Source organism: Euprymna scolopes, chromosome 11, assembly GCF_053919585.1.
Source record: "Euprymna scolopes isolate OS-2025 chromosome 11, ASM5391958v1, whole genome shotgun sequence".
Lineage (NCBI taxonomy): Eukaryota > Metazoa > Mollusca > Cephalopoda > Sepiida > Sepiolidae > Euprymna > Euprymna scolopes.
In genome coordinates, this window is record NC_136492.1 from 146,619,688 (window position 1) to 146,632,886 (window position 13,199).

The window sequence follows — 13,199 nt, forward strand, 5'->3', positions numbered from 1 at the left end:
CTTAAACGTTTGGATCTGCTAGATAAACCAAAAAAACAAATTTTAAAAAGTCTTGTGTTTCGAAATGTTACCATCAAGTTTATCAAGAACAACTAATCAACTGGTTTCGCCATATTGTTAGAAGAGGAGGTGAGAGTACTGTTTACCAAAAATTCAAAGAAGAATTTTCTATTAAAAGACTTTATGGTAGCCATCTAAACCACTAGGTCGACCAGATCGGCAGTTATGTAGGTTTTATTTTTTGGTAACAATGAAAGGTTAACGAAGTACCAATCAATATGGAGGCGTGTAAAGATCTGATGATTATGCAACAAAGTAAAAAAGTTCGAATCAGTTAGGTTTCAAGGACCCCAGAAAATAAGCAAAACGAAAGAGATTTCAGGTCGACAGCGGTTGACTTTTGACACACAAGTTGTTTATTTTTTCGTCACAAAGTTGCTTTTTGATATAGGGAAAGGTTTATTTTTTTCTGGGGTCTTTGAAACCATTTGGATCTGAAAGTTCATACGTTGATCCATCTTCGTACTCCAATAGTTTTCCTCATCTTTCGACTGATAATCATTTACTCCTTTTAATCTGCTGTTTAAAGGTAGCAGAAGGAAAAGAAAAAGAAAAAAGGGAAAAAGATCAAACGAACAGAAGTTTTACCGCGTGTGTGTCGGGTGAGGTTGGGCGAAAGAGAGAGAGAGAAATCAAGATGGCGCCCATAGTTTTAAAGGGTGTGTTCTGGTGGAAGTCACACGAAATCACACGAAATCACGCGGGAGACATGTATAAAAGGAGTTGACAGATAAGGTCGGGTGGAGGTAGAGAGACGAAGGTTGGTAACAGTGGTGATCTCGAACCTGGCGACTGTTGGCTTGCAAAGAAGAATTCTTTTTTTTATTTCTTTAATTTTGTTGTCCCAAACCAAGAACACTTCATAATCCTTATCTTCGAGTAGGTCTTGATACGTGATTACCCAATAGTAAAGAAAAAAAAGGGAAAGTATTTTACCTTTAATGCCATTCAAACCAGGAATACCATCGAGACCGTCTTTGCCAAATGATCCATCTTCACCTCGTTCTCCTTTCATGCCATCAAAACCTGTTTTCAAAAATTAAGTAAACAGAGTAATTAGTTGTGCAATACAGTTTAGGTGCAAGTACGTATTTTAAAAATTAGTTGATAAAATAATAAATAAATTTGTGTATGAAAAGTTTAATTGATACAATTTGAAAGAACCTTTAAATATGCTTTTGTTTTACATAGGCATGTTACAAACAAACATAGGCATGTTACAAACAAACATAGGCATGTTACAAACAAATATAGGCATGTTACAAACAAACATAGGTATGTTACAAATAAGCATTCAAACATTTTTTCATTCAACAAAATCGCATTAACAAATTTGTTATTCTTGTCAATGTAAAGTGAAAAACTGAGATAAAATGGTTTTACCATTTAATCCAACAGGTCCATCAGGACCTTGTGGACCAGGAAGACCGGGTAAGCCTCTTGCTCCATCAATACCAGGAAGTCCGGGACGCCCATCTTCTCCAGGAAGACCTGCAAGCGAGGTACCAGGAACACCATCTTCTCCAGGAAGACCAGGAAGACCGTCAAGTCCTGTGATAAGCGATTAACAAGCCAATTTAGCAAAAGAAAAATAAATTCTTGAATATCGTTAAAATAAAAATTTAATGAGGAATATAATGAAAGCGTTATGAAACGAGAAACTTGAAAATAAAAAGTTAAATGTTAGAAAATTAGAGTTTATTAAACACATAATTATACTTTAGATACAATTATTATTTCTTCTGTCTTGACAAGTGTGTGTGTGTGTGTGTGTGTGTGTGTGTGTGTGTGTGTGTGTGTGTGTGTGTGTGTGTGTGTGTGTGTGTGTGTGTGTGTGTGATGCGTTGATTCAATAAAAATATTAATATAATTAAAATGTGCAGGCGGCTACAATTCTTACCATTTTCACCATTTGGTCCAGGTGGTCCAACTAAACCATCTTGACCAGGAGAAGATTCTCCTGGGAGTCCTGGTAAACCGGCAGAGCCTTCGTCTCCAGGAAATCCGGGCAAACCTTTTTAAAACATGTAAAGTGACAATGATAACGATGTTCACGATAAAAATAAATAACAGTGACAGCAAATGTCTTTTAAAAAGGTAGAACATTAAAAAGAATTGGGTCAATGTGCAACCCATATCAAATGCAGGAACACCTTAAACGAAGTAGATGACAAAAAGTATGAGGGAGTGAAGATACAGAGAGAGAGAGAATTTCATCTTTATCCAGTTTAAATTAAATTTAATTTAATTTAAATTGATTTTGTGACATCGAATGTTGTCATTCAGCATATCTGTGCCGTACTAACATTGTAATACAAATTTCGTCAAATATTAAACGAACTTCAGTCATCTTCAAAACTATTTCTGGCAAAGGTGGTCTTAAAATCGTCCATGAAAATTTATCATTTATGTTGATTTCGATGGACTCTTGCTTGGACTCATCTTTCACCGAGTCATTCAAACTTTTTCCCCGACTCTTCCTTGCCTTTAGTTGAGATTGGTGTCTGTTTAGAAAACACGTTCTTTTCACCAAACACAGACTTACCTTTTATGTATATGTAAAGATAAGAAACTAATTAGCAAGTGCTTGCATGTCGATTTTTATATATTTGTCTTTTATTTAATTAAAACACTCTTGAAACTTAAATTAAGTTTATTAAATTATATTTTGCTCATTAAATTAATTCAATGAAATTGCTTTAAATTAAAACCTAATTTAAACCGTATTAATTATAATTGTATGATATTGTATCCTACATCCAAGCAAACTCATTATTCACGCATTCACATGGAGTATTGTTGCCATATTTGGGCTGGTGTACCAACCATTAGTCTTTCCCTATTTGACAGGGTCCAAAAAAAGAGACACTTATTTAACAGAATCTACACTGTCTACCAATAAGCAGCCCCTGTCTCATCACAGTAATGTTGCATCCCTGTTCTTGTTTTACAAGTAATTTATGAAATTTGCTCTGACGAACTTACTGCACTTGTCCACCCCTTCATGTAAATACCACTGACAAATCTGACTATCTATAAAATTCTACGCCTTCAGTGTATATGTAAGATGCACATGCAAAAGGAAGATGTTTAATTGATATACTGCATACCTTTTGGTCCACGCATGCCTGGTAAGCCAGGAATTCCATCAGGTCCTTTTCGGCCAGGAAGACCACTATCACCAGCTGGACCAGGATATCCTCGTCTTAATTCACCGAAAATACCTTCTCCTGGTTCTCCCTGTGATATAAATAATAATTTTAATCAGGAGGAAAGCATGAATGTTTCAGAAAATTATACATTTACTTTTAATAATTTTATTAGTTTAATTTTTTTAATAAATAGAAATTGATAATGAAAAGGCCGTGTGGCATTAGTAGTAAACAAAAGACTTTGCAACGAGTCAGCCATTTTATCATGTGATTTTGATGTCAAAATAGAAAGTGTTTTGAAATGATGGCATCTCAATCAATAAAATCAATAAATATAAAAATGTTTACTTTTAATTCAATCAAATATATCAGTAATTACTACTTAGTAACTACTAATTAAAGATTTTCAAATTTTTTAAGACAACAAAAAGCCTTGTTTACCATCTACTATTACAGAATCACTTGAAGATTATATATATATATAGAGAGAGAGAGAGATAGATAGATAGATAGATAGATAGATAGATAGATAGATATAATAAATTCCACAGCCAAACAACGTCGAAGCCCACAAGAGCCAAGACAGTCGACGAACTGGAAGTCCAAGAGTCGTTGATTCCGGTTCGTTGACTGTCATGGCTCTTGTGGGCTGCGACGTTGTTTGGCTGTGGAATTTATTACATACAATCTCTAACATTCTGAAAATATATATATGCATATATATATATATATATGTGCGCGTGTGTGTGTGTGTGTGTGCGTTGACAGACTGGCTCATGTCAGATCACTGAAGTTAAGCAACATTGAGCCTGGCCAGTACACGATGGGTGACCATTAGAGAACGTTAGGTGCTATATATACCATGCCGAATCATAGAAATTTCCAGGTTGGGAACGCGTTTAATTCACTGGGGGAGATGCACCTCCAAATAAACTTGCCTGGCAGGAAATGGTATACCGGCAACCTGCTGCAAAAATACATTCCTGAAGCTGCATGTTAAGCACATGTTTGCCACAGTAAATGAAAACATCTGAAGTATGTGTGACACTTTATAGCTGAGACTGACTCAACCCTAACGAGCAAAATGGGTACTCCTATCCGAGTTCTGCAAACGACGATATATATATATATATATATATATATATATATATATAATCAACAATGAGCCTGCTCAGTACTGGATAGGTGATTAAATTTTTCTATGAATACAGCAAAATAACTTTGAAAACTTACTTTGAAGCCATCAAAACCAGAATCACCAGGCGCACCAGAGAGGCCTATTTGGCCAGGGTTGCCAGGAAGTCCATTAGCACCTGGCATGCCAGGATAACCTGGTTTGCCATCGACACCTCGGGACCCTGGAAGTCCATTCAACCCAGGTTCTCCAGCCATTCCTTTATTACCAGGAAAACCGGGAAGACCATCATTACCAGGAAGCCCTGCCAAACCTGAAATCACACAGGTACAGCAATGAATGAATTGGTTTAATACAAGATTGAGCAAAAATCAAAGCATGAAAAGATATTCAAGAGATTGAGATGGAGGAAAAATTCAAAAGATTGGGGTGGAGGAAAGGGATTTAAGGTAGGAATAAGTAGACATGCCAGGGGAAGAAAAGTTTGCTTAGAGAACATTACTCATTATGGAATTACCATTGCCTATAATAATAGATTGTAAAGAGTGTCCAGTCTTTTGCCTTACTACATTGACTGGATGTAAAAACTTCTTTGATGTCAAAAGAGAAAATAAATGCAAATGTTTTCCTACCTGGTTCTCCTGGTATTCCTTCATAACCCATTGGTCCTTGATCACCTTTGATGATAAAAATGTAGCCTCTTGCATCTCCATTTTCACCTGGTAAAAAACATATTTCGTGCAACATTAGAAAGAGATACACATTTTTGACTGTTAAATATTTAGACTAAAATCAATCAATAGTTTCTGAAATTAAAACTGTTATGTGATTGTGATTACGTCATACAGAAAAGTGAATATTAATTATGTGATTGTGATTACGTCATACAGAAAAGTGAATATGTGTCTGGCTCATTTTAATAATTATGAATCAAATTTAATTCCATGCACAAAAAAGGTTTCATACTTAATCTTAATATAAATAGATATTTAGTCAAAAACTACCTTGCATTTGTGACATATATACGTTTAAAATGAATGTTCTTTTCATGGCAAGTGCCCAATTGAACTCCAACCTATAGTCCACCCTTGCAAAACTTTCACATAAACACTCGACTAGCTACAACCACTATAAACGATTTCGCTCACTCTTTATCTGTGCCTAAATTTAAACGTAGATTCCATAAACAAAGTTTCGTTCCCAGAACTGTTTGCCTGTGGAACACTGTTTCGGTGACCTGCTTCCCGGTTGAATACAACATATTAGCCTTGGCAGAAACACTAGAGGATGACCTCCAGTCTGCAGTGGAATGGAGACAAAAATGGATGGTCACATTCAATGCTGCCAAGACTAAGCTTGTTTCCTTCAATAATTACAAGAAACCTTCTCTACCACCAATAGCAATGGCCAAGAACACATTACTTGAAAGAACTTCCTTTAAACTCCTCAGCCTAACGTTTACAGGAAACAGGAACTGGAATCGATACATTGAGAGTATGGTCAAGGCTACTGCAAAGAAGATGGGCTCTCTCTACTGTGCTAGAGAACTACTTACGCCTCAAAGTATCCTGTACCTCTATAAGGCCACCATTCGCCCATGTATAGAGTACTGTTGTCACATTTGGGCTGGTGCATCTGCTGCTTGTCCCTCACTCCTGGACAAGGTTCAAAAGAGAGTAACCAACCTGATAGGTCCTGAACTATCATCTAGGCTTCAGCCTCTGTCCCATCGACGAAATGTTACATCCCTCTGCCTGTTCTACAAATATTTTAATGGTGAATGCTCTGACGAACTACAAGCACTTGTACCTCCTCAACGTAACAATCCTGACAAACCCGACAAGCAACTAAGTCCCACCCCTTTACAGTAGAGATCCCTAGGTGTAAGAAAGCCTTCTACTCCAATAGTTTCTTTCCCAGAACTGCTAGACTTTAGAACTCCCTTCCGGTATTATGCTTTCCCAACTGTACTGATATGCAGAAGTTCAAGTGTAATGTGAACAAGCATCTTGCTACTCATCTCTCTTCATAATGCCCCTGCAACTTATGTCCCCGATAGTAGCACCCTACTTCAAAGTGGCACTGTGCCTTGTTTGGGGTGAAAATTGGTTTTAAAAAAATACGAACCTTTGATGCCTTTAATGCCAAGAGAATCAAAGCCTGGCAAGCCTCGTTCTCCTTTTGCTCCAGCCAAACCAGGAATCGAATCACCAGGCAGACCATCCAATCCGAATGCACCAGGTTGACCTGGCAAACCATCCAAACCAGGAAGACCAGCTGGACCATCATCTCCCTAAAAATTGCCACGAGAGTTACGTTCAGCAAAGAAACATAAGAATCAGTTTTAATGGGACAGAACAGTTTTACAATAATGTTCAATAGCCGTTTCATTTGAAAGTAGAAACTAAATTTGACCAAACAAAAACTGATAATGATGAGTTATTACAAAGAAAAATGTAAAATGATTTTGTAATAACACTAGAGCACTATTCCTCCGAGAACGGATGAAATGAATGGTATAATTTTAAATTTTCTATATATCTTTCACTTAGTATTGTATGGATGCAAGAAAGATAGAAATATATGTGATATTTCATGTGCAATACTCTCTTTTTCAAAAACAAAAGTTTAATCCGTTTACTCGTGGGAAACATCAACGTTTTAAACGTATATCACTTTTATATTTGTCTTATTTTATTTATTTTGTATCTTGTAAAAATTACATAAATTAAAATATTTATGTGGTATGATTCAACCTTATATATATATATATATATATATATATATATATATATATATATATAAGCGTGAACCGTACCATATAATTATTTTGATTTATTACATTTTTATTTTCGTCATGAATTTTTCTAATATATATATATATATATATATATATATATATATATATATATATATATATATATATATATATATACTATAAACTAGAACCCTTTATGATTAAAATACAACTCGAATAAATAAGAATATTTATTAATCCATCAAATATTCAAAAACGAATTATAATTCTTAATGCATAAATTTTCAAAGATAGGGCTTTTTCGTCAGAGGATTAGTGATGCATTTGTAAATAAAATTGAAAAAATCTTAAAACTATATATAAGAAATATTTTAAGAAATAAAAGGTATTTGCAAGAGAATCACAGATTTCATATCTATATATATAGAGAGAGAGATTAGATTTTTTCATTTGTATATTTTGCGTGGATAATTTGGAATTTGCATATGCTGACGTAAACTACGGATTTTGAAATGGTATGTGATTTGCTTTGCTTTGATTTGGTTTGGTGTCTTATAAACCCTTTTTTTTTAGATAAGTTATGCAGAAGTATAATTATTGTATATGATTAATTTAACACACGTTGCTACCTTAACAATACATTGGTGTAAGATAGTGGATAGAGGAGAATTCCAGAGAAAAGCGCTCATAAAAGGAGGCAGAACCTTGAAGTTGGAAGTACATGTGACTATCTCTCAGGAATGAGTTCCATTTCTTTGGCCTTTGACAACCAAGCAGAACAAACCAGAAAATCTCTGCCCCGGTCAGTCCACGCATAGAGGGAGCAATGCATAGGTGGATAAAAGTCGACTTGTCTAAATATGTAAATGATCTTCTGAATCTCTCTCTCTCTCTCTCTCTCTCTCTGTCTCTCTCTCTCTCTCTCTCTCTCTCTCTCTCTCTCTCTCTCGTGTAAATGCATTTCAGTATTCTATCTTCGTTCTGTTTAAATAAAACCTTTAAAAACAAATCAGCGTCCACGAGGTTTTACATCAACCGTCAAGCTTAACAAGGCGAGTATTAACAACTACCTGGCTTACCACAGATGCACGAATGCATAATATTCATACACTTGGGATGGTAAGGGCATACAATATTCAGTGACAAAAATGTTGGATTCATACCAATCTTATTAGTATTAATACATAGATGCCAACAATAAATCCATAATCGTCTGAAATCAGTATAGATGATTACATAGGCTGTGGTGGTATCCACTGAACCAAAACTGCACCCACTTGTGCGGTTACTATGTTTTCGATAATCTGAAAGATTGCAATTAAAATAATGACTCACCTTTAAACCTTGGAAACCTGGTAATCCTGCACGACCCCTTAGACCGACATCACCTGGTCGGCCGTCTCTGCCCGGAATTCCTGCAAAGCCAGGATCGCCAATATCACCTTTTATAATTACATCAACGATGAATTCACCAGGTTCACCTTTGGCACCAACAAAACCATCAAGACCTTGAAAACCAGGAGCTCCCTAATAATAAATATATGCAACAGATTAGCAAAAATGCGGAATGTTTTTTTTAATCAAGATTATTTCATTTTTTTTTTACATTTTCTTTTTTTTTTTTATTATTTCTTAAATTAAGTAAAAAGTAATTATGATAAAAATAAACTCGAAAACGAACGAGATAAAATGGTTTTATGCCATAATCACATGGTATTTGATTGGAATATTTGGCAATATTTTTGAAAACATTGAATAAAAAACGTTTACTTCTTATAGTTCTTGTTACTACTACTACTACTACTACTACTACTATATTACTGTGAAGAATAGTCCATCGAAAATACATCTGTTGCAGTATATGTGAACACATGGAGAAAACACCATATTCAGTTAATATACTTACTTTATCACCTACTCTTCCTTTCAAGCCAGGCATTCCAGGGTAACCAAGATCACCTCGCTCACCTGGTGGGCCATCAGGACCATCGAAACCAGGAAGACCTACATAAAGAAAATAGAAAGAAGCGGTAAATATAAAGACAAAACGTTAACAAATAACAATAAAACTGGGTTTATTTTATTGAGGCAAAATCGTTATTTAAATATTCTCCGATGAAAATGGTGGCGTCAAAAATTATCATTCATTTTTTATTTTTTGGATTTTACTTCAGTAAGTTTTAAGATATCAAGGGGCTCCTTCCTGGAGCTAACACTTGATTCTGTTATGATTTAAATTTATATCCGAGGGCTCTTTTAAGAATAGATGCTGATCCCTTTATGGCTGCTAATTGTATTTCGTTACAGCTTGATCTTCCAGGTATTGTTACTAAGTATTTATGAAGATTCTTTTTTATTAAACCAGTCGCTCCTATCACAACCGGTATAATGTTTATTTCTTTCACAGACCATGTCGTTTTTAGATCATTTTTTAGGTCCTGATATTTTGTTATCTTTTCCCGTTCAGCTCTATTAAGGCCAAAATCATTTGGGACTGTGACATCGACAATGAGTGCAGTTCTTTCAGGCTTGTTCCATATAACAATATCTGGTTTGATGGCCTTGTCTTTTATGTATCTGCCTGCCTGTATGTCTTTGTCATAGAACACGGTCACATTTCTGTTTGATGTTATTGGTGGTGGTTCATGTTCCCAGATGTTCGGCGATCTGTAAATTTGCATCTCTCCACAGATCTTCCAATGGAGGTACTTGCATACTTTGTTGTGACGAGCAGTATAATGGCCATCTGCCAATTATAATTCATCAGTGTTCGCGCTAATGTGTATATTCATATCAGGTAACGTTTAAATCAGTGGAGTAAATAAAAAGGCACAGAAAAATAAAACTTGTAAATAAAAAGGCACAGAAAAATAAAACGTGTAAGATTTTAAAAAGAAAACTAAACGTATGACCCAGCATAAAAATCAGGAAGATAGAATAAAAAATATGGACATAGATTTGCTTTCTCAATTGAAATGAAAGAAACGTATGGTAATGAAGCTTAAGCATATGCCCTTGTAAAACACTGGCATCGTGAATTCAAACATAGACTGAAATTTGTGGAAACAGTTCCTAAACCAGGTCACATTCTTCTGTCACTGATGAATCTTCTTTCAGTCATGTTGAAGATGCAATTTTCTGTGATTATTCACTAAAACGAACCAAGAGGTCAGGATTAGTACTGAGTTTGTGGAAATTATCATTCATGACCATTTGCTTATGTATAAGGTATCTAACAGATGGATTCCCAAGTTTATAATACCGTTCCATAAGCGAGAATGTGTCGAATGCTTACAGATGTATTTGAAGATGTGCCAAGAAGATGAGTCTTTTCAAAAGTTAATTACACAGGATGAAATCTGGATCTATCGCTATGATTCAGAGACCAAAGCCCAGTCAATACAGTGAAAGCATTTTGACTCACCACTTTCAAAGGAGGCAACGGTTCAGTACTCTACTGTCAAAGTCATGTTCACAATCTTCTGAGACCATCAGGAGTGATAACAGATTTCCTAGTAAAGGGTACCGCAATTACAGGACCCTATAATGCTCCACTTTTAAGGAAATTAAAGAAAAGTTATCAAAAACAAGATGCGGGGTAAGATCAGCAAAGGTATCCCCTTCCTGTAAGATAACACTCTAGTCAACAACACACATGCTGCTAGATCAGAAGCACAGGCATGTGGCTATGAAATCCTACCGCTACCCCTCTAGTCTTCTACTCTCCTCACCTTGCACCCTATGACTTTCACCTCTTCCCAGTGATGAAGTTGTTTTTGAAAGAAAAGCATTTCCCAGATGATGTAGTTTTAATTTTTAGAGTCACATTATGATTAGAGTATCAACCTGAGGTGTTCTACAAAACGGTCTTCAGAGCGGCATAAAGAGATGGGAGAAAGGCGTAACTCTGTAACTATGTAGAGAAAGAATATCTGTGCTAAGGTTCGTTTCTCTACTGCTATAAGAAGTGGGTAAGCGGCATTACTTACTGAACACTCCTCACGCACACATGCACACACATACATACATACATACATACATACACACACACATACACACATACATACATATGTATATATAAATTAAAGATGGCATAAATATCACTTAACATAATGCAACTTCCCTTCAGATTTTTTCAGATTTGCGTAATCACTAGCAGGGGGCGCCTGGCGTTGCCCGGTTGTAAAATACAGTTAAGTATGATATTTGAATTTACGAATATTATATTAGAGTCAATTAAAAAAAAAACGGGACTTCGGTGCCAGCTTATCATGTTATTAAAAAAAAAATGCTGTGTGGTAGACGTGAACTTTCAAAAGTTAATAAGCAAACATGTAATCGATTCGACCAAGACGACACTGATGTTATCACATTGCAAATTTATCTTTTTAAAATAAAATAATAAAACGAATCGACTGTTCATGTATGCGCAATTAACAAACAGCAACAAAACCAAGACTTTTACCTTCAAACAAAACATTTCTACATGAAATAATTGTCGATTTTTTCTATATTATGTGTCTGGGAGATCGCCCTTTCTAACGGTACCAGGTTTATGCCAGTTCGATCTCGATGGCAAAAGTTATTAGTGGACATACAAACACACAAACACACAGTAAACTGAGATTTATATAATAGATTTCTTACATTCCTAAATTCTATTTATTTATTTTTTTTCTTTTTGAAAACTAATGAGTTCTTATCCTTCTGATGAGTTATGGTTGAAAATATTCAAAAATTGGCATAATAATTATATGATTGTTTCTGCACTATGAAACAGGTGCTGTCAAGTATTGAACATTATAACATGCTGAAAGAAATACATGGTAAGATGAACATCTTGGAATTTGGAATATAGACTTTTTGTCATTAATTTGTATATGCACTGTAGTTATATTTTAATATACATGGATCTTGATAAATAAAAAGATTGGTATAAATGAAGGGTGAAATATAATTGAATAGTCATATTTTTCCATAGTTTTATATATATATATATATATATATATATATATATATATATATATATATATATATATATATGACAGCCCTTTTAAAAAATTCGTTTCTTATCGTTGAGCACTTTCAGTTGAATTAAAGTCGGTCAATATAGCTCATATGCATAGATCATCGTATAACGATTAGATCACTGCCTGACGTAAAGAACATTTAAAATTAAAATGTTTAAATTCAACATTATTTCATGCGGTTAATGGTAGCCGAATGGATACAGTCTTTGCTAATCGAGCCAGAGATGTCTCGTGTTGCCGCGTTCGAATCGTTCGACTCATGTTAATTATGACACCCTGCACTGAAGATTCCCGAAAAGATGAAACACTAGTGTCGGTAGGTATTTAATTATTATAGTAAAAAAAATAATTATATATATATATATATATATATATATATATATGTTTATAGGAAAAAAAGATGCTTATTCGGTTATATGTAGTATACAATAAAGTACACATTACTCTTTATTATAGAGTGGAGGATTGTTTTCTCTAGAACTTTAATGTCACAAATGCTTACCGAATCGTCCGGGTGGGCCTCTATTTCCTTTTACACCTGGTGCCCCATCACTACAATAAGGACAATGTTCACCTTTCATGCCTGCAATAAAAAACATACTTTCAATAAACCATCAAGACGCTACATTCTTCAAAACGTATTCGATTATACTGAATTAATTTTAACATAAAAAATATCCCTCTTCAATTTTCTGCAGGATTTCTTTGAAATGGGTGATAATTGAAAAGCATGTTTACCTTTCAAGCCTGGAAGACCAGGTTGTCCGGGGATACCTGGAGGTCCTCTTTCTCCATAATCTCCCCATGTTCCTTTCTGTCCAGGAATTCCAATTTTAGGTCCTCGACCTTCTCCAGCAGGTCCTCTGTCACCAATTGCACCACGGCTTCCAGGAGGACCTTTCACGCCATCCTGACCATCAAGGCCAGGCAAACCATCAAAACCAGGTTCTCCAGCATAACTACCTCCAGGCAGACCAAGTTCTCCAAATTCTCCGGGTAAACCTCGGGGTCCTACGTAACCAGGTTTTCCATCAAGACCGGGGCGACCTAGAAAAAGAAAAAAA

At 35.2% G+C, this 13,199-nt stretch overlaps 1 protein-coding gene across 1 annotated transcript in view; it reads right to left on the minus strand.

Annotated features, from left to right (window-relative positions):
* The window catches only part of LOC145288106 (uncharacterized), a 177,926-nt gene that overhangs the window by 24,370 nt on the left and 140,357 nt on the right, over positions 1–13,199 (minus strand). Inside the window, exons 16-26 of the mRNA XM_080136164.1 lie at positions 12,874–13,182; positions 12,638–12,718; positions 9,012–9,109; positions 8,441–8,632; positions 6,475–6,640; positions 4,980–5,066; positions 4,446–4,660; positions 3,171–3,300; positions 1,961–2,074; positions 1,444–1,611; positions 997–1,086 (exon numbers count right to left, since the gene is read on the minus strand). Of these exons, the coding sequence (XP_079992290.1) occupies positions 997–1,086; positions 1,444–1,611; positions 1,961–2,074; positions 3,171–3,300; positions 4,446–4,660; positions 4,980–5,066; positions 6,475–6,640; positions 8,441–8,632; positions 9,012–9,109; positions 12,638–12,718; positions 12,874–13,182 (1,650 nt within the window). The remainder of the gene's footprint in view (positions 1–996; positions 1,087–1,443; positions 1,612–1,960; positions 2,075–3,170; positions 3,301–4,445; positions 4,661–4,979; positions 5,067–6,474; positions 6,641–8,440; positions 8,633–9,011; positions 9,110–12,637; positions 12,719–12,873; positions 13,183–13,199) is intronic.